At 31.4% G+C, this 23,159-nt stretch overlaps 2 protein-coding genes and 1 long non-coding RNA gene across 3 annotated transcripts; 2 read left to right on the top strand and 1 right to left on the bottom strand.

Moving 5' to 3' along the window:
• Positions 1-312: 312 nt before the first annotated feature.
• On the top strand, positions 313-9,088 carry LOC134683396 (uncharacterized). Its single transcript, XM_063542678.1, has 4 exons — positions 313-454; positions 2,365-2,503; positions 3,793-4,015; positions 8,580-9,088. Exons 2-4 carry the CDS (start codon positions 2,390-2,392, stop codon positions 8,603-8,605), a joined length of 363 nt encoding a protein of 120 aa, XP_063398748.1. The 5' UTR covers positions 313-454; positions 2,365-2,389; the 3' UTR covers positions 8,606-9,088.
• A 578-nt stretch (positions 9,089-9,666) lies between these two features.
• On the bottom strand, positions 9,667-16,312 carry LOC134683397 (uncharacterized). The gene is made up of 3 exons (XR_010101011.1): positions 16,278-16,312; positions 13,826-13,937; positions 9,667-10,114 (listed from the first exon to the last, which is right to left on the bottom strand). It is a non-coding gene; the product is annotated as an uncharacterized LOC134683397 (long non-coding RNA).
• A 45-nt stretch (positions 16,313-16,357) lies between these two features.
• Positions 16,358-20,201, top strand: LOC134683394 (uncharacterized). The gene is made up of 4 exons (XM_063542676.1): positions 16,358-16,492; positions 17,064-17,202; positions 18,685-18,907; positions 19,704-20,201. Exons 2-4 carry the CDS (start codon positions 17,089-17,091, stop codon positions 19,742-19,744), a joined length of 378 nt encoding a protein of 125 aa, XP_063398746.1. The 5' UTR covers positions 16,358-16,492; positions 17,064-17,088; the 3' UTR covers positions 19,745-20,201.
• The last annotated feature ends 2,958 nt before the right edge of the window (positions 20,202-23,159 follow it).

Here is a 23,159-nt window from a genome sequence, read left to right as displayed (position 1 = left end):
AATGAAATGGTACTTGAACGGAAATTATATAACTTCTAAACATATCAAAATCATACGTTTCAATTACAAAAACAAGAACTTCATTTATTATTATCGCTTTAATTAAAAAAAATTGTCAGTATGATCTTCAAGTCGGTCATCCAAGAAAAGCGTTTTGGGTGCACCAAATACGTTCAGTGTCGAAGACGTCTAACATACGTCATTGAAAGTGTCAATTTGTTTATACAATAATATCAATCTTCTAACCTTGACCGATTCCGCTTCTCTTCTTTCGAATCAAATGAGTTGTTTGACGAATAATATATATATCGTAGACATTCGACTGTTCCCAGCGTTGTAGCGAAATTGACCAAAGAATATGATTGGTTCTTGGCCGACTATTTATGTACTCCTTCAATGAAATGCACATTTAATTTGCTGCATCAGAGTTGATCAGCGGTTTGTTAAGAGAAAGGTAAGGTATTTATAATAAAAGTATGAACTTCTTTCAAATGGAAGTTTATTCTTTAGTTTTCTGTATTGTGTCATGTATTCTATTGTTTGTCTGTTTGTCTCTTTCATTGTTAGCCATGGCGTTGTCAGTTTATTTTAGATTTATGAGTTTGACTGTCCCTTTTGTATTTTTAGTTCCTCTTTTATGAACTTCACACGAACTTTGCGGAAAGAAAAAAACACGAATTGATTGATGGCACAACTGCACAAATTGATTACAAACAACATTGAAATTATTTCATACTTGCATTGCTGTTCAATAATGAACAACAACAATATTAGTTCAAAAAATAATATTAGTCCAATAATAAACAATATTACTTCAATAATGAACACTCTAATGATTTATATAGACAACAAGTATCAAATCCACAAAACATCGTCAACAGTGTCACGTGATAAAAGCTACAATCCTTTTAAATTGTAATGTAATAAATTGTATTATTTTAATATCTTTTTTGTTGTTGTTGAGACTAGATGCTTAATTCTAGCTCTGCTCGGTCTTTTTAGGTTAAGGGATAACAGAATTGAAAATTAGAAATAAAATGTCTTTTGTGACCGAATACAGTCAATAATTGCTCGAGACATATTGATTGTTCACAACAATATTTCTAATAATAGCAGTACTCAGTCTGCAGCACTAGGATAAAAGTCTATTAAAACAAACGTAATCATTTCGAAATAAAAGAAAGATTAATTTCTGAAAGGAGTAGGTCCGGTAAGACCCCTTTTTGGCCCCAAAATATGGCAGTTTTACAAAATTGTTAAAATGTAAATTTTTAGATTCTTTTTGGACAGTTGAATGCTTCTGCTACATAAATATAGGCTGTTTTGACAATACAATGCACATATATCGGGTTGTAGCACCACTAAGTCATGCTAAATTACGGAAATCTTCAAAATTCTATCATTTTAGTTAAATTTTAGACGGTATCCGTGTAAAACGGAAGTGGCCGCATTCGTATTCATTCATAATATTGAAATGTAAGTTGTATTTTATAATATTACATAACATATATAAAGATTGTGGATGAACACGGATGCGGCCACTTTCATTTTTGACAAAAAACACCTGAAAAGTGACGTTTTGGGCATATTTGAGAGATTTTTCATATTTGAGCTTGAATCGGATCGTTTTTAATGACTAAATTAGTTAAAATCTTTCACAAAAACTAATTGAATCAAGTGAAATAGACACTTAAGTGTTTAAAAAGTGGTCCAAATCTTTTGTCAGATGAAACTGAAATTTGAGGCCAAAACGAGTCCTTACCGGACCTACTCCTTTGCCGATTATTACCGAGGTATACTGAATTTGTCTTGTTACATTCTTTAAATATCATTTTCTCTCACATAACTAGTTTACTTTGACGTTGATCGCATTGTCATAGGTTCGATGCCCAGTTGTGTCTTAAAACTTGTGATTTGCTACTTCATGCCAATACTGAACCCAACTATTCTGGTACAAAGCAGAGTGTATTTATATATCATGATATATGTTCGCGCTGAATATGCATATGAAATTTGCCGCTGATCTTAATCATCAATCAATGAATATTCTATGTCATTCTAGCAATCATTCGATCAAGCTATCACCACTTCTGTTTTACTAAAAGTTTAATTTGAACATGCAGGTCACTTGTGTATCAGATGGAGGCTACTCGATAGAAACACTTGTAAACTGTTTTCATATCAGAGGTTTTCGATGGAGTTTAAAAGGATCAATAGGTTCTTTAAAGCCGAACGTGTTTTGCCTCATTAGCAATCCCATCACATCTTATTTTTTATTTCTTATTCTGATTTTCCAAAAGACAAGATACTGATGTACTAGGATTGTTATGTTTAAAAATATTTGTTTTTCTTTAAATTTTCCAGCATTGATTAATTTTCCATTCGGAAGATGAAAACCTTGATAATGTTAAGTTGCATTGTGGCAGCAAGTTTTGCTTTTCCTTTTAAATTCAAATTTAAGGATGGATCTGCCGTTTATGAAGCAATTGCCAAAACAACATCGGTAAGTAGAATATAATTAGAAAATTACGTTATAAGAGGCATTTTTAAATTTTAAAAAAATTGGCAAAATGATTTATAATCTTTATGTATTTTAGATGCATAAAGAGTGGTAAATCATGTATGAATTTATTTTAAAAATTGAAAACAACACGTTTAATAATTTCGTCCGAAGCGCTTTACTGGATTTACATGCATTAGGAACGCCCAAATCCAAACATTTGAAATCCGAGGATGTATCAGTACCGAAACCGTTGAAGAGCTATATAACAAAAATACCTAAATAAAGGCAACAGTAGTATACCACTGTTTAAAACTCATAAATCCATGGACAAAAAACAAAATCGGGGTAACAAACTAAAACCGAGGGTAACGCATTGAATATAAGAGGAAATCAACGACACAACACTGAAATGTAACACACACAGAAACGGACCAAGCATCAGACAAAATCCCACGAGAATAACAAATATAACATCAAAACCAAATACATGAATTTGGGATAGACAAGTACCGTGTCACTTCTTATCGCAATGTGAATTAATTGATTGCCAAATTCATCTAAAGTCAACTTTGCCTGAGGGAGTTAAAACCTTAGTTCCTTAATTATTTCAAATTTTATAAACGGACAATTTTTGAGGTGAGAATTCAAAAACCATATGATATTGCTTATAATGTTTTGGCATGTATTTTGTATGTAGAAAGATGCTGACATTTGAATGTCGAAAAAATGCAACAAAATTTCCCTCAAAAAATAGATTTTTCTGCATTGTTTTTTTTCTATTATTGATCTTGTTTTTCAATTTTTGGTGATTTTTTTAAAAGCATAATTGATGTATAGCATATCATATCAGTCAATATGCTAGTTATTTATATATATCTTTTTTTTACTTATTAAGAGGTACCTACCACTATAGGGAGATAACTCTGTAGTTTAGGTAAACGTTGTAATCACATTGTAGAGTTAAGGAAATATCAAGCTTCTCAATGCAATGATCAAAACTAGTATTTGTCAAACTGCTATATATTCAACTCATTCTGTATGAGAAAGTGATTTGTTTTAAAAGTGTTTTTATATTTTGATATTTTTTTCAAAGGAATCAAGTAAACATTATGTCAAAATTTTATCAAAATTAAACGACCATAATTAATTTTAGTGAAGGTGTTGGGTACCACCTTAAATGTAATAGTTTCCGATCTTAAACCATCACGTCATTTATTTTCTATTCACATATTCCTTAAATTTTGCTATTAAAACAATCAAATAGTAAATGATACAAAATTTCAATGTAGATGATACGAAAGAGAGACACTGCAAAGATAGATCCCATTGGTCGTGCCTTTAGATCGGTTGATTCAAATAATGACGGGCACATTACTGCTTATGAGTTTGCCTCACATTATTCTAAAACATTCAGACTTAGAGGGTACTACAGCTATGCTCAATGGAGACATGCGTTCTTCGCATCCATGCCTAAACTTGATACTAACGGGAATAACATGCTAGAAATTGGCGGTAGGTTTGATGGTTTCTTTATCTTAAAATAGAGAATAGTAAACTTTAAAAGCCGTACCTTGACCTATCATAGTTTACTTTTATCAATTGATAATTGGATGGAGAGTTGTCTCATTTTCACTCATACCACATCCTCCTATATATATTGCCTGATAAAATATTGAAAAAAATTTAAAAAAAAACTAAACGTTATATGTGCCATGCGTCCATTGCGCTCTATCACAATTTTCGAAAGCCAATGATACACAATGTTTTAAATCGTGAAAGAGCTATAAACCACAAAGCATCCACAAATGGTGAAATCCATCTCATGCTAATTTATACAAGTTAAAAGGTAACCATTGCCCTAATTATCAATAAATAATTCGCAAAAAAACATTTATCAGACAGCGACCAACGGCAGCCATTGGATAACAGGCTCCTAATTTTATTTCGACACATTTTTTTTTTTAAATAAGGCCGTTAGTTTTATCGTTTGAATTGTTTTACATTGTCATATTGGGGTTTATTATAGCTGACTATGCTGTATAAACTTTACTTTTTGTCAGTAATCGTTGCAAAAATTGTTGAAGGCCGTACGTTGACTTATAGTTGTTTATGTCAGTGTCATTTTGGTCTGTTGTGGACAGTTGTCTCATTGGCAATCACACCACATCTTCTTTTTTATATACAAACCAGGGTTTGCAACGATTACTGACAACTGTAATCGATTATCAATCAATTACCTGGAGGACTTTTGTGAAATCGAATAATAAAAGATAACTCAGATTTTTGTATGTAATCGATCAATTGTACAATCGAATTACATTACTTTAGGATCACTGTCAATTACATGCTTCAAAATTTCAACAACAAAACAAAGTAAGCAAAACACAATAATGTTGCTCAACGTTGCATACTTAATTTCGCGAGCGATTAATGTTCGCGACTTTCGCGAGTAGAAATATAACGCGAATTTAAATCGTCGCGAATATTTATAACTTGGATCTTTCCTTATCAAAATCAATCAAGTAAATTAGAAAATCGCGAAATTAAATTGCCGCGAAGTGAACTAGCTGGGGATAAACGCGAAATAAAGTATCCACGAAAATAAGTCTTTTTCTTAGGATGCAGAATCTTTAAAAAAAATCTTTAAAATTTGACTTTCAACATGAATAAGCGATTGCATGGCATTGTAACAATCACTTATTTATATTTATATTTGTTTCTCAATAATTTTGCTTTCTTACTGACTTAAATTAGCTTTTTGGTTTTTATCCTTAAAAAAGTTATATTTTAGCGAAATTATTTATAACGTGTGAAGAAATGTAAAAAAGTAGAATAATTGATATTAAGTTCACCTTTGTTTTAATGATATACATTTATAATGACACGCATGATTTAAACTTTTTGTTTGAATAGCCATCCGAATAACAAGTTGTAAAACTGCCAATGAATCACAATTATAACTTAGAGCTAAATAATACAAATCTCCTTCTTGATTAGACATGCGGTAATTGAAATAAAAACAAAGTATGTATGGTATGTATTAGAAGACTTTGGTCATCTGATAAGAAAAGACAGGAAATTAGTTCAAATATTTTTGATTCATCAATCAAGTTATATACAAAAAATATTCATTATGTCAAAGGGATAAATGTATCTATTTCTAAAAAGAATTTCATTGCATTTGGTTTATTGTTAAAAGGATTTTTTGTACTTTTCATATGCATGTATATCATAACATTTTTATGAAATCAACTGTTTATATAATCTAAGCTTTAATTCTAACTCTTATTGAACATAATGTTTTTATGTATTTTTATACAAAAAGGCGTTCTACTTATATGTAGTAGAGAACTTCAGTCATAAGAAACGAGTGACCGGTTAAAAATAATGTTCTTCCAATTCTTCAACCAATGCATACAAACATCATAAACTTAGTCTTCTGTGAACGAATTGATAATTTTTTCCCCTGTAAATTTTGTATAATCGTCATTTTTTTTCAATCGGTCAGTGTTGTTTTGAAAATATGGCAGGTAGTTAAAGTTCATGTTTTGAAGCCGAAGTTTAACGATTGTCACCTGTTTGTCAAAAATCAACATAAAAGCATGTAAATTGGGCGCGTGTTTAGCATGTAAATTCAGATAATAGTTTATTTGAAGGACATCAATGCGTATTGTGATCAACGGATTTCAACGAGATTGGTCACACTGAGGTCACTTTGCCTACGGAAAATATGTCGAGGGAATTGCTTCCTGGAAGAAAGGAAGCAATTAGAATACAGTAAACTTCTTTTAAATATGAATAAATTAAAGAGTTTTCGTCAGAAAAAAACATATGTACATAAGTTTTTTAATGAAAACTATTCATTGAGTTAAAAAAAAAAACGTATGCATTATTTTTTTTGATTTGAGGTTTCTTATGACTTTAACTGAAGACACATTTTTTATTTTAGATAATATATTTTTTTTATTTCAAATATATTTTCATTTTTTACAAAAGCTCTTGAAAAATTGACAAACACATACATTCATTTGTTTCAAAAGCTAGATATGAAGTAAATATGGTAGGGGATCTGTTTGCTCATAATGCAACTTGAGACAATATATAGAGATAACACAGTTGGTAAACTCTGAAGTCTTATTAATACAATCTATTTTATATTTACTAAAAAGTTATCACTACATACATAATTTCCTTTGAAATAGGTTATATTTCATCAAACTATTTTACTAAAGTAATCGAAATGTAATCGAAAAGTAATCGATGGTTACATCATATATTTTTTGCTGTAATCGATTCAATTTCGATTACATGCAATCAAAAATGTATTCGATTACAGATTACTGTCTATACCAGGAAAAATTATCAACGATTGCAATTGATTACAATTACAGATTACGATTATCCCATCTCTGGCGCACACACAGCGTATGGTGGGTATAAAAAAGCAAATTTCATAGGACAGCAGTGTATTAACATTAAATGTCCTTTATATGATTTCTTACATGTTACATTCTAGATTTGAACACCAAGTAAAGATCTTAAGATTCACTTTTTATAGAACAGTGGCATTGGAAGGAACTAGAAATAACTTTAGCAGCATTTTTGTCAAAAATATTTATAGGCTATGCATTTAGAAAATGTTGATCAAATTGAATCCAAGGGCAGATGCAGGATTTTAAATAGATAAATACTGACGTCCGTAGTTAGGCAAAAACGGTTTTGACAATAAAATGGTACGCGTCATTGAAGTCAGTTGCTTATTAACCAAACATAATGTATAATATTGCCCCCTTTTATAAAGTTATCAAAGCCTATTGAGAATTTGATGTTAATCTAAGAAAAGAGTTCATACCATATTGTGGGTAATTAATTGTACGTACCCCAAACAAGTATAAAATAAGTCGGTTAATAAAACCATTCCTAATGACATTGTTTACCGATCACGATGCTTTGGTATATGATTTTGAAAATTTTACATAAAATTCATTAAATTTTGAAAGAATAAAGTTAGTTAGTTGTTTAGACAAAGGTCAACTGAAGTTTACCAAACATTTTTATCATTGGAAATCATTGAAACAACAAAGATACCGAGACAGCAATCGGAAACCAAACGCCAAAAGATATGTCAATCAACTTACCCCTCGTACAAGTATGTCAGTCTTAATTTCACCCAGTCAAAGTAAGATTGTCAGTCTGAATTGCCCTCGAGTCCAAAAAATATATCAGTCTAGAATATCCGTAGCCCAAAAGATATGCACGTCTAAATTACCTGCAGTCCAAAAACAATGTCAGTCGAAATCGCCCTTTCTTCGGCTGTATAAATATGTTCAGTTGAGGTTCTGAATCTTTGTGTTTACCAAATGTTTCTTTTTTTCTGATGAATAACATCTTTAAGCCATTACATAGATTATATGTCGTGCATTAGGTCAGGAATATGGCAGTTGTTATCAAATAGTTCTTTTCTAAGTATGTTGCATTGGCGTGTGTTTTGTTGCACTTCAGTGTTTCTGTTATTCCGTTGTTTTTACCTAATAGTTGATGTGTTTCGCTCGGTTTTAGTTTGTAACCAAGATTTTCTCTCAATCAATTTATGACTTTTAAACAGCGGTATTCTACTTTATATAATATTGATAAAATAATGTAACAGAATATAAGAATATGATAGACTTAAAGTAAATTGAAATTCTTATCATCTTTGGTAAACCGTTGTCACGTTTCTTTACAACAGTGTTTGGTTTTTCTTTTAATTTTTAACATACTGATAATTACAAAAGCAAAATCATCACTAGCTGTGTGAGTGAAAACAATACTAGAAAATGGTGGACTAAGCCTGTTTTTATAGCGCTAAAGTCCTCGTTTTGATGACAGTCTCATCAAATTCCATTATATTTACAATGATGCGTGAACTAAACAGACAAAGTAAATAAAATAGTACAGCAGTCATCATCTTGTATATGAGTGAAAACAATACGATAGCTTAGCGAATGTTAAATGTTTTTCCTTACTCTCTATTTGACAATGTAAAAAATCAAATACGCTTACGGCTTTAATTTACTCATTTGAATTTCTTTTGCAGAATTCCGTTCGATACCATATTGTTAAATGAGATATAAGAGATGGTAATAGAAGCAAAATGTGACAACGTTCCATCCATTATAACAGTGACATTTACTACAAATTCGGATTAGGAATTGACTATTTACAGTTCTTACTTTGAAAAAGAATTAGTGTGGTTTTTAAAAAAATGTATAACATGTCATGTGTCCGTTTTAACGGAAACTTACCAAATACAAAATCATTTTCAACAATTGTTTTTCACATAGATTTGAAGTTTGCTGTTTATTTACACATTTAGGAATCTGCAGCCTGCTTATCTTATCATATTGCTTACCATTTGCACTCTGGTGAATTGTTGCATCGCTGGCATTCATAAATATGTTATTCTTTATTCTGATACTAACAAAATTTAAAGAAAGCTAACTAAAATGTTGGTACTAATTTACGCTGCGTGTCTTTATGAAATACAGTAATAGCAAATTAAAGTTTTAACTTGTTCAGGAACCAATCAAATCATGAACTTGTTTGGTTGTGTGTTAGTTTCTTTTTTTCATCTATAAAAGGTATATATAAGAAGACAATTCTCAATCCAATCGCAATTTGTAATTATAACCATTATAGGTCAAGGTACTGCCTTGTAGACGAAACGCGCGTCTGGCGTATACACTAAATTTAGTCCTGGTATCTATAATGACTTTATTTGAACACAAATCCTTGGCTCACAAAGAACAGCAAGCTATGAAAGGCTCCAAAAAATTAAAAGTTTAAAACCATTTAAACAAGAAAAAAACTGTTTAATCTATATGAAAAACAACATCAACCACATCAACTTACGACAACCATTTAACAAAAAAGGTTCTGACTTATGATAGGTGGAAACAAATTCAGACTGTTTAAATGTTTTAACAGGCACTGAACTTCAACTTAACCTGACACAATATTGTTAGATCACAACGCAGAAATCCGAATCATTTCGGGCAGCGCCCTTAGTGAAATAACCTTTTCATGTTGACTATTTTAGATATTCGCCTTTTTCTTCGGTCTATAATTATAGACCGAAAGAAAACATAATGACCTTCTACTATCGTAGGCGGGTAATAAAAAAAGAACACTAAATCATAGGATCTCTAATCCTGACCTTCAATCATTACGTCTGCTATATTACAATCATGAGATACTTTTCCTGTTGATAGTGAGTTTCTAAAAAAAAACATGAAGATAATATTTTATATGTATGTGCTTATGCTATTATTTTCTTTAAGCACTATTCCGAATTTTAGTCCTATTGCCTTTTTATTCACATTTAGTTAATTGATTTACATATTCCTTCTCTGTTGATGTCTTTGTTGTCCATTGTTGGGGTGGGGATCGGTAGACTAAGGGTCTTAGTACTCGTTCTACTGTATCACAAGACTGTCAACACTGAGTTTGTCTGTTCGAATCAAGTACTAGACAGGTGTACCCAACTCTATTATAAATAGTCAAGGATTATCTGTGTTACTTTTGAAGGTCTTGGTTCTCTCCCAATATTCTGATTCCCTCAAACAATAAACACTGAAAAACACAAAATGGCATATAAGTCCTATATTTGTCGTTACATATCAATCAGCCAATCAATCAATTAATTGCGGGTGTGTTGATGGACCTTTGTTTGTTGCTTTTGTATAAGTCTAGGATTTAAAGTCTGATACAAAAAATCGATAAGATATTTGCTATTCTAAGGCATCTGCATCTGTAAAGTAAACCTTCTCTTCTAAGGGTGCAATGCTGGTTGTTTTTTTTTTTTTTATTGTTAATGGCCTTTAAATAAACTTATTCTGATAGATAATATATTCAACACTGTAAATTAGATCATTGAATATTGTTTTTATTGGTGTTAAATATTGATTTTGTTATCAGTAAATTAAAAGAAAACTGAACAAGATTGTTATATACATCTGTTTCACATTCACGAAACTTCCTTCTGTCGGTGCATGTGTCTTGGAATGTTTTTCTCTGCCAGTTTAAGACGCATTTATACTAAATCCATTGGATGATAGATGTGTACTAATTAATAATTTCGCTTTATATGAATGATTTTTTATAAGTTGTAACTTGTTTTGAACAATGTTTCAGTGACTGCGAGTACTCTCAGATAGATCTGTCATTTGTTGTTGGGATATATATGTACCGTCCATGTCCACTCTGTGTAGTATTCATATTTGCATCTATCTGATGAGTTTTTCCACTGATCTTTTAACATTGTTCTTGTGATGTAAGGTTTCACAACTCTCCCAGGTAAGGGGAAGGTTGGGATTCCGCTAACATGTCTAACCCCGTTACATTCGGTATGTATGTGGAGCCTGTAATTCAGTGGTTGTCGTTTGTTAATGTGATACTTATTTGTGTCTCGTTCATTTGTTTGTACTTTAATTAAGTCGTTAGTTTTCTCGTTTGAATTGGTTTACATTTGTATTTTCGTGGCTTTTAATAGCTGATTGTGCAGTTTCAACCTTGCTCATTGTTCAATGCCGTACGGTGACCTATAGATGTTAATTTCTGTGTCATTGATTTTGTTTGTTTATTGATAACGATTAACAGATTCTTGTACTTTGAAAGTAAATCTATTCGTGGCGGTTACAATTTTCGTGATTTTCGTGAACGGTTTTACTCAGGAATTTAAGTGTCCAAGGAAATATAGTAATTGTTATCAAATTCCAGAAATGTAGGTTTGACAATATGAGTACAGTACCAAACGCTTTATGAACTAATTATACATTTTTTGTACAAATAAAGACCGGATTTAAATCATTTGATCTGTGAATGTACGACTGTTTACCTTTTAGTTCTCATGAGAAATAAGTTCTAATCGATGAAAGTCAGATTACGGTTGTGATATACTATAATGAAGTGGTTTTTTTTCAAAATTCTAATACGAAAAAAAAATAATGATTTCATTAGAATACTTGCTTTTTAATTTCTTATGATTATTTTTACAACTCATAGTTATAGAAAGATGTGGTATGAGTGCCAATTAGACTACTCTCCATCCAAATAACAATTTATAAAAGTAAACCATTATAGGTCAATGTACGGTCTTTAACACGGAGCCTTATCTCACATCAAACAACAAGCTATAATTAAAGGACCTCAAAATTACTAGTTTAAAATCATTCAAACGGGAAACCCAACGTTCTAATCTATATATAAAAAACGAGTAACAAGAAACACGTATAAATTACATAAACAAACGACAACTACTGTACATCAGAAGTACAAACATTTGCAGCGGGATTAAACGTTTTAATGGTACCAAACCTTCTCTTTTTTCTGAAACAATAGTATAACATCACAACATAGACAAACACACGATAAAATATCAGTTGGAAAGCTTAACTCAATCAAAAACGTAAATTAACACACTTTGAACAAATACTTTTGATCTGCGATACCTGGATGCAAATATATCGTGAATAAAATTATAAAGGAACATACATTCAAGGCAAAAAAGCAAACAAACAAGTCTAAACAAAGCCATGGCAAGACACCACCGCGAAATATTTATCAACCCTTACAAAATAATCACTTTTGAAAAAAAAACCGGTTTCATAATATAAACAGTAAATGCAAAGTAACTTTGTCGTTTTAGGTATACTACTTCTGTGCATATAAACCTTCCAATAAGGAATGCGAAGAAAGTATATCTTTTTCATTTTCTTATATATAAACGTTTCCGTTAAGTGACATGTTATGCCCAATTGATCTGTTCATCATTCGATCTTGATTTAATAAGTGTTTTAACCTCTGATAACCCGTTTGCAGCATTTAGATGTTTTTTAATCTGAACTTTCTTTCAATCGAAACATTGTGTCAACATATATAAAAAAAAAGTAAAAACACAAAAATACTGAACTCCGAGGAAAATTCAAAAAGGAAAATCAAAAATCAAAAGGCAAAATCAAGAGTCCAAACACATCAAACGAATGGATAACAACTGTCATATTCCTGACTTGGTACAGGCATTTTCTAATGTAGAAAATGGTGGATTGAACCTGGTTTTATAGCCAGCTAAACCTCTCACTTGTATGACAGTCGCATCAAATTCAATTACATTGTCAACGATGCATGAACAAAACAAACATACTCAAAGAGTAAAAATGTCAAAAATAGGGGTACAACAGTCAATATTGTGTTATCATCTTAATATCACAACATAAACAACAAATGTAACAAAGAAGCACAAAAAGTCATACATCAAATTTAACATTCTCGGTTTGCTTTTCTTATACTTATTCTTATTCTTGAATTTAACTATGTAAAGTCTACCCATAAATAAAAGAATGTTTTCATTACTGGTGTAAAATTGCGCGTTTGAAATTTGCACAGGTAGACATAAAAATAATTATGTCGTATGACGGCATACATAAATGCAGACCCACGAATCAGCTTATTTCCAAAAGCAGTTTTTCAAGTAGATATAACAAAAACAGACTTAACAGTAAAAATAATAAATAAAATAATGGTGTAGTTCAAGGTATGACGGGATACATAAGTACAGTTTCACGTCAAATACGGCTGAATTTATCTATGTAAAGTCTACCCATAAATGATAGAAGGTTTTCATTACTGGTGTAAAATTGCGCGTTTGAAATTCGCACAGGTAGACATAAAAATAATTTTGTCGTATGACGGCATACATAAATGCAGACTCACGAATCAGCTTATTTCCAAAAGCAGTTTTTGATTTATTAGAAATGTAATGAATTTTGTTAGTAATGAAAGACGAACAAGTGAGTGAAAATGAACACTTTATTTGACAATGTCCCGTAAAATTTATAAAACAACATATGTTTAATAGCACGAATATTCGTTTCTCAAGTCTTCAAATTCGTCACTAGATTTCTAAAATCCATTAGTTTACGAACCCACGAACATGTATCATTTGCCGCCACCTAGAAAATTAATAATCACGAATAAAACGTAAAATTACAATAATACTGATCTCAGAAGAAAATCGAAACGGAAAGTCCATAATCACATGGCAAAATCAAATGACAAAACACATCAAAAAGGAATGGACAAGAAAGTACTTCAATGTCAAATATCATGTTTTCAATATGTTTCCAGAAGGCATTTTAAATTTCTTTCTTTAATTGTGTTTCAATTTGTGAGCTTTTTTGGGTTAGTCATCATGTATTTTTCTTTCCATATCACGTTTAGCTATATCGTTTGAAGATCAGTTTTGTTATTTCTTAGCCTGATTGGTATATGCGTTTGAATACTTACTGTTGTTTTTCATTTGAATTCATTTCACGTATTGTCTATATCTTCTAACTGGTTTTCTTTCATATATGTGTACCTTTCCTTTAAGTGTTTTCCATATTTTCCCCAGTCTTCTCTATAATGAACATTATTATAACTCAGTTATCATTTTCTATATAAAATAAGTACACAATATTTTCACTATTTTGCAAATTACAAGCTTTGAACTATTGAACCGGTCAAAAATTTCCAACTGTTGGACCTGGGTGAAACTATTTGACCGCAAGCCTCATTTTTCGCTGGATTTTAAATACAGCTACGCGATTGGAGGATTTTGATAATAACGCAGCAGTCAGTAACGACGTCGTGTTTTACCTATTGTGTCTAGTACAGGGTTGACGTCAGTGCAAGGCGTAGCCTGAGCATTTGGACATATCTATGAAGTAATCGTTATGGTTTGGTTTCTCCTTTGATATATTACGATAGTTGATTTATCACCGCCAGTTATTGTCTGTTGTCTTTTTCGATTTAACAAAACACTTACTCACTAAATATTCGTGGAATAGTAAGTTTATTGTCCCTCTGATACAGCTATTGCCCTCGGCTACGCCTCAGGACAATCGTTGCTCCTCGGGTCAATAAACTTACTATTCCACTCATATCCAGTCAATAAGTATACATTGTATCATGGTGTCCTAGTGGTGATTCTGTTTTAATCTAAAGCTGGATTTCTCATGAACAGTAGATCAAATGTGAGATCTTTTTCTTGTAGTAACAAGAAAGTTTGTATATTCATTGACAGATGTTTTTTTATTCTAAAAATGATCCAGTCATTTTTGTTATAAATGGTAGATTGACAAATGAATACGGAATAATTGTGTGTCTATGTTATTGTGCTGATAAAATTGAGAATGGAAATGGGGAATGTGTCAAAGGGACAACAACCTTATCATAGAACAGACAACAGCAGAAGGTCACCAACAGGTCTTCAATGCAGCCAGTTGATGAGTATTCTAAGGACTCTAAATTAAATCAATAGGTAGTTTATTTCAAAGTATTAAGAACTGACATGTAAATATTTTTTCTATAGAAGTTTGCATAAAGCCTTAACACAGTTTACAGAAGATCTTACATTCTTTCTCTACACATTTATATATTTTTTAATTGAAACAGGGGATGCAAAATTACGCAATTGCCTCTTATGGTCTGCCTATGTTATAACACAATGAATACTATTGTCATTTTTATTTATAAGTACAAGTTTGTAAATGGAAATTCCCGACCGAAAGTACAAATCAATTGAAACTGGATCCAAATGCAAAAACATTGTAATAATTGCGGTCATGAAGTATCTCATCGAGTATGAAACAATTTCAATTGTGTATACTTGATTATTTTTCCTACACTTAAAGTTACGGTTCCGAATTACATGTTCAATGAAGTGTTTTGACGGAAGTTCTTGTTCTTTGTAAATGAAAAGTATCATGTCGATGAATTTAAAAATAATTTTTCACTAAGGTTCCAATTTTGTTTAACAAAATTTCCATTATTCTTTGAAAAATCTTCCTTTTATTTGTTTTATTGTTTATCTCCTCAAATATTTACATTTTCTATTTTTGGGGGGTTCCTTGTCCAGCTTTGACTATACTAATTTGTACTTTCTTGTTTATAGATTGTTACTTTATTGATTTGGATTTTCAAATATTTTGTCCTCGAGCATCACTGAAGACACATTGATTGGCGAAAGGCGCATCTAGTGTACAAATATTTGCACCGTTTGTGCTCCTACTACCACTGGGTCGATGCTTCTGCTTGTGGACTGATAGTCCCCGAGGCGAGCCGAGTAGCAAGTACGATAGTACTGGCATGAAAATACGGATTTAATAGTAATAGAATTTGCTGTAACAAAATTTTAGAAATAATTCAAAATTTGGGAAATATTTCAAAATTAAGGAATTTATCTCTCTCATGCATAGCTCTGATTCATAACCCAGCTTTGGCTAAACTTTTTGGTCCCTTCATGTTAATATCATATATCTTGGCCTCGAGCATCACTAAAGAGACATTAATGTCGAAATGCGCATATTTTGCAGAAAATTGGCACCGTTTATTTTATTACCATTCTTGGTGAAGGCTGGTTTTGAAGGCTCTTTCCTCGAAAAAAGCGTATCTATCAATTATGCATATGGTGTAGCTCATTGATTCTTCTTTTAAAGTTATTTATTACGATCGCGTATGTCATAGGTAATTACACAAACCTGAGGTCGTCTTACTATTTTTAAGTATATGGACGCTATTTGTGTGTATATATTAGATTTAAATATCTTTAGATCATTCAGCTCCTTAATTAATTGTCCACCAACTGCTTTTCATTTTTATTAGGGGATCTTAACGGTGGTCATCCCAGAAAAACGTTTTGGATGTCCCAAATCTATAAAGTGTCAATTTGATTATATAAAGATATAAATCTTCTAACCTCGGCTGATTCCGCTTCTCTCCGTTCGAATCAAACGAGTTTTGTGACCAATGATGTAAATATAAATCGGAAATATTCGACTGTTCTCGGCGTTGAAACGATAATTGCTGAAGTAATATGATTGGTTCTTGGTCGATCATTTTACTAACTCCTTCATATAAATGTTTAATGTGCTGCATGAGACTTGAATAGATCAGCGGTTTATTCAGAGAAAGGTAAGGTCTTTATAACATGTATAACACAAGTGTGTGTACTATATATATTAAAAGGAAATGTTGACAGCGCTTACTAATGAACCTGATATATAAATATTTATATTGAAAAGATATAAACAAGTCTAAATTGAAAATAAATATAAATACGATATAGATATACGTGTAATCTTAATTGATAGTTTTTTCTTTGTCATCATTTTTCATTTCTAATGAAATATACCATTTTTTTTAAAGTAGTTTCACACATTAGTGCTTTGTTACTAACCTTTACTTGCAAAGAAAACTTCACACAGTTTCCTACATATACTTAATTCTAATATAAATTCAATCTGTAAATCTGAACGCTTAATTTACTAAATTTGCGGTAAAGGAAAAATACAAGGAAGCATGCATGGCAGAATTGCGCAAGCTGTTTACAAACAACAGTCAATTTGCTTTATACTTGCATATACTTAATTTAGTCCTGGTATCTATGATAAGTATATTTAGTCCAATAACGAAAATTATTATGATTTATATAGGCACAAAAAATATAATGTACTTATGATCTTTCTTTTTTTTTCTTTTCCAGCATTTATTGATTGAACTTTCAGAAGATGAAGACCCTGATAGTGTTTTGTTGCCTTGTGGCTGCAATTTTTGCTTCTCCTTTTAAATTCAAATTTAAGGAAGGATCTGCCATTTATGATGCAGTTGCCCATACTGCATCGGTAAGTAGAATATATATCGGATGTTGAAAATAACTGACAAGTTAGCAAAGGTTTGAACACATATTAGATTTATAAACAAATGGCTTTAAAGACTAAAGAAGTAAATCGAATAAGTTTCATCATATCATTAAAGTCCTGACTAACGAATAATTTTCAATGGATATTTTTTAGTGTTTTTTGAGATCATGTTATTGTAGATAAATATTAAATACTTGAAAGATCATGACACAGAAAAAAATGCTAATTTCGAAAATAATTAGGTTCAAAATTTGAATTATTTTTGCTTTCTTTAATTTTATGACAATTTCAAGATAATCTTAAACTTGTAATTTTATCATTAAAAAAATCAATAAAATTTATTTAAAACGTCTTATGAAAACGCCGATTGTATTATTCTGTCCAGAATTTGGCCGGTAAGGAGTTTCTAATATAACAATTTCATGACATCAAAGAAAAAACTTTCAGCAACGAGTCATTAAACGTAAATGTTCGCGTGTAGAAATATCTTCCCTGAAACTAACCTTTAGAAACTAAGATCACAAGGTAAGCAAATATTAAGCTCTCACATTTGTCTTGTTAAAACATGTATCTTGAAATCACGGATAGAAAAATAAGTGAAAAATTTAACCAATCTTTAAAAATAGAAAATATTTATAAAACTACTAAAAATGTCGACCTAGATCAAAATGATAAACTTAAAATGTAATTATATCTACTGGTCATATAGAAGTACCATTTCATTGTGTTATTGTTGTCGTCTGAAAACTAATGATAAATAATATTCTATTGAACAAACATCAACTATAAGTGTTGAAAACATTTGTGTTTGAGAGGAGTATATACATTTTCATGAGAACTTACTGGCAGCACATAAATACCTAAGTTAACAATTGTGTGAGACTACACAAATCATTCTCGCCATTTCACAATAATTGACAGTTTTTTTACACTCTCTGTAACGTAAACATCAGAACTTGATCATTGGATTTGAATGACACAATTGAATCCATCGAAAAGCAGGTGCGTTATAATGATTTGCCGCTTCACATGACCAGACGATATTTTTTGGGGCAAAGGTGTTGTCCATATTTGAACTTTAAATCAAACTCCGCGGGGACAAATTAAACTTTACCGAAAGTTGAAAGTGATTTTTTGGAAAATAACGGAATCAAATTATAAGTTTCCATGTTGTTTTTTTTAATTTCTAACAAATAAGCAAAGTGACTAATAATTTTTTATGTTTTTCAAATGCACAATGAGAGCCGAATCATGTATGAAATTTGAAATTACTCAATTACATAAGAACCAATTTGATACTTATATGATAAAGATAGTTTGGTTATATCATTACCGAAGAAACTTTTAAAAAAATAAGTTGACGGAAAAAAGCAATGAAATTTACCCCAATTTCCTATTTATATATTCATTACATTTGCTAATAACAAGATCGTTAGTAATAAATAATACACTTTTTCCAAACAGATGGTACACAAGAGAGACACTGTAAAGAGAGATGCCATGGCCATGGCCTTTAGATGGATTGATACCGATAAAGATGGACACATTAATGGTAACGAATTTGCCGCATTTTATGCCAATGCACACATACCTGGACTGGACTACAGCCGGAGTCGATGGAGACAAATATTCAACTTAGCCATACCTCAAATTGACACAAACGGGAATGAAGAGCTAGAAATTGGAGGTAAGTTTGATGGTATCCTTAAATAAAATAGATAATAGTATAATACTTTGAAAGCACTAACATGACAAAATATGAAGAACAAAAAAAAAAGATAACCAAAGCCCTGATTATCAATTAAGCACTAAATGTAAAATAATTATAATAGACATCAACCAAGAACAGATATTTGTTAACAGGCTACTGATTTTGGTCATGCACATAATAAGGTTGGCTAAATTGCTTGTAAGCACAACTAAGGGGCAAAAAATGTCAAAATTTGGTTTTACACGTGCACAATTTGATGTTTAGTACATTTAAATTAACATTTGTGAACTCACCTTTTTCTTGTGCACTGGTATGTTTGTGATTATTCAAAACGAAAAGATCCCGGGTTATTTATTTCAATGATCTTACTCAGACTATAATTGGTTAATTGGTTATCATTGTGATATCAAAAATACATACAGTGTTGTCATTTATGAGCCAATATATCAAGGATGTATCAGAAACTATAAGTCGAAGTGAAACGGTATTGCTTCCCTTAGAACATAAGTACGTAAGAGGTTTAGGTAGGGAAGTACTTCTTATTCTTAGTCGGTGTGACCGCCGCATTGTAACACAAGGGTTCCAGTTGGACAAAACAACATGATTTTGAAAGTAGAATCACGTTCTCCGGTTCCAGAAGAAACGCCATAAGATATGACATTCTACATTGTCCCCAGTCTAAGAGAAGTATTAATTAGTACAGAAGACTCGTTGCGTTGACCATCATTATGCTTTCAGCTTATATTTATTCTTTTTTTTTGTTTTTTTGTAGAATTCCGGACTTTAGCAGAACATGGAATGAGAGGATATTAAAGACACATTGTGACAACGTTCTACCCGTTGTTCTCACAGCTATCACAGGAACATTGACCTATAAGTCTGATTCAATATCAACCATTTTCAGTTCTGACTTTATACAAAATTTGTGTCTGTTTTTCTTATTCATTTTTTGTCTGCTTTAACCGAAGCTGCTCTGCCCAAATTATAAACAAATTTAACACATTTTTAATGTATCAATATGATTTTTTTTTTCTTTTTATTTACACGATGTATAATCCAAAGCTAGCTGTTCATGTTGCTAATCATTTGCTCTGTGACAAATAGTTGCCTACTTGCATTCATACAACTTCAAATTTTGACTTTGATACTAAAATTTGAAAGAGGGTTTACTAAAACATTGATACTTTTAACAGTGTTTGTATCTTTCAAATAATGAACAAGCAAATTATAGTTTTCAATTATTCAGGAACAAATAAAATAATGAACTTTTTTTGTAGTTGGTATAGTCAGATATAAGAAGATTTGGTATGCGTGCCAATGACACAACACTCCATCCAAGTCACAATTTGTAAAAGTAAACCATCATAGATCAATGTACGACCTTCAGTACGAAGACCTTGCTCACCGAACAACAAATATAAAGGGCCCCGAAATAACTTGTGTAAGCAATTCAAACATGAAAATCACCAGTATTACCTATATAAAAAATAGAAAACGAAAAACGAGAAATAGTTATGAACCACATGAACAAACGATAACCACTGAACAACATATTTCTGACTTAGGACAAACGCATGCAACGGGTTTATACGATTTAACAGTTTTCACAGGCGTTGACGTTCAGCAAACATAAAATAATAGGGTAACATCACAACATTAAAAGACACTCTATAAAATATCAATTCAAATAGCTTAACTTAATCAAGAGGTAGACTTACAATTTTCAGAAATTAATGACTTAAAACCACATATTCATACATATATCTTAAACTAGAACGTATGTGTTTTAAAAAATAAACAGCTTATAAGAAATAAGGAGACGTGGTAAGATTGCAGATTAGACAGCTGACAATATATATAGGCCAGTGGTCAAAATGTTATATGTTAAGATAGTCGGTAAAATCAATTAGCCACTCAAAGTGCTAGTTACCTAATAGCATATATATATAAGGCCACTAACACACTGCGTCATGATCACTGTCTTAGTAATAATAAATTAATTTAAGAAGATGTGGTATGATAACCAATAAGACAATTCTCCATCCAAGTCACAATGTGTAGAAGTAAACCATTATAAGTTCGTGTTCGTGTTGTTTATTCTTTAGTTTTCTATGTTGTGTCATGTGTACTATTGTTTTTCTGTTTGTCTTTTTCATTTTCGTTGCCAGTTTGTTTTAGATTTATGAGTTTGGCTGTCCCTTTGGTATCTTTTGTTCCTCTTTTATAGGATTGTAACAATGCAGATTTTCCTTTTCTATTTACTTTTGGTGACGATAAAGTAAATTTTGGTGAATGACAGTGAATAGTTTTACTTATTTGGTGTTTTTTAACCAATCACTTGTCCCATCTTATCTTTTACTGAAGCACACAAAAATAATTTTGGCTTTTTATGGCCAAACAAAGTACAAGTTACATGTTATTCATTTTCGAAGTTTTCACGTTACAAATTCCAATGATTTCAAAAGCTGTCTGTAACATATTTCGTAGAAGTAGTATCTTTGAATTTGACGAATCCATAAGTAAAATCAAATAAATCATGTAAATAAAATAGGCATAAGTGCTGTCATTTATGCTCTTCAACTTCGTACTGTATTTGGCCTTTTTTTTAACTTTTTTAGATTCGAGCGTCACTGGTGAGTCTTTTATAGACGAAACGCGCGTCTGGCGAATATGCAAAATTTAGTCCTGGTATCTAAGATGAGTTTATTTACATGCCTTATGGTTTAGTCGATGTCAATAGAATGGATTTTGATGCAACTGTCATACAAGTAAAGGTTTAGCTACCTTTAAAACCAAGTTCAATCCACCATTTTGTTTTCATGAGAAAATGCCTTTACCAAGTCAGGAATATTACAGTAGTTTTTTTACAGTAGTTATTTATGATGTGTTTGAGATTTTGATTTAGCCATTTAATTAGGGATTCTCCTTTTTATCTCACCTGGCCCAAAGGGCCAAGTGAGCTTTTCTCATCACTTTTCGTCCGTCGTCCGGAAACTTTTACAAAAATCTTCTCCTCTGAAACTACTGGACCAAATTGGGGTATATAGTCTAAAAATTGTGTCCGTCGACCCGGCAAAATAGTCAAGATGGCCACCATGGCTAAAAATAGAACACAGGGGTAAAATTTATATTTTGGCTTATAACTCTGAAACCAAAGTATTTAGAGCAAATCTGACATGGTGTAAAATTGTTTATTAGGTCATGATCTATCTGCTCTGACATTTTCAGATGAATCAGACAATGGGTTGTTACTGTTACTGTTACTGCCGCTGAATTGGTAATTTTAAGGAAATTTTGTCCGTTTTCGGTTATTATCTTAAAAATTATTATAAATAGAGATAAAATTTAAACAGCAATTATGTTCAGCAAGGTAAGATCTACAAATAAGTCAAATGATCAAAATGGTCAGTGAACCCCTTAAAGACTTATTGTCCTTAATAGTCAATTTATTCCAATTTTTCATATTTTTTTGTTATCTTTTACAAAAATCTTCTTCTCTGAAACTACTGGGCCATATTTAACGAAACTTAGCCAAAATCGTAATTAGGGTATCTAGTTTAACAATTGTGTGCGGTGACCCGGCCAACCAACAAAGATGGCCACCATGGCTAAAAATAGAACATGGGGGTAAAATGTAGACTTTGGCTTATAACTCTGAAAACAAAGCATTTAATGCAAATCGTACAAGGGTTTAACTTGTTTATCTAGTAAATATCTATCTGTCCTGGCATTTTCAGATGAATTGGACAACTGGTTGTTGGGTTGCAGCCCCAAATTGGCAATTTTAAAAGAAATTTAGCCGTTTTTGGTTATTATCTTGAATACTATTATAGATAGAGATAAATTGTAAACAGCAATAATGTTCAGCAGATTAAGATCTACAAATAAGTTAGGATTACCAAAATGGTCAGTTGACCCCTTAAGGAGTTATTCTCCTTTATAGTAATTTTTAACATTTTTCATTAATTTTTGGTAAATTCTGGTAAGTTTTTACAAAGTTTTTTCCTCTGTCACTAAAGGGCCAAGTTCATTACAGAAAGAGAAAATTGTAAGTAACAAAAATGATCAGTAAAGTATGATATACAAACACATCACCATCACCAAAACATAATTTTGTGATGACTCCATCTGTTTCCTTTGTTTAATATGCACATAAACCAAGGTGAGCGACACCTTAAGAGCCTCTAGTTATTTTTGTGATTTAACTTTTATCCGTTTTTTTATGGAC

This window comes from Mytilus trossulus, chromosome 9, assembly GCF_036588685.1.
Source record: "Mytilus trossulus isolate FHL-02 chromosome 9, PNRI_Mtr1.1.1.hap1, whole genome shotgun sequence".
Classification (NCBI taxonomy): domain Eukaryota; kingdom Metazoa; phylum Mollusca; class Bivalvia; order Mytilida; family Mytilidae; genus Mytilus; species Mytilus trossulus.
The sequence above is the reverse complement of the archived record's forward strand: the minus strand, read 5'-3'. Positions and strand labels throughout refer to the sequence as shown.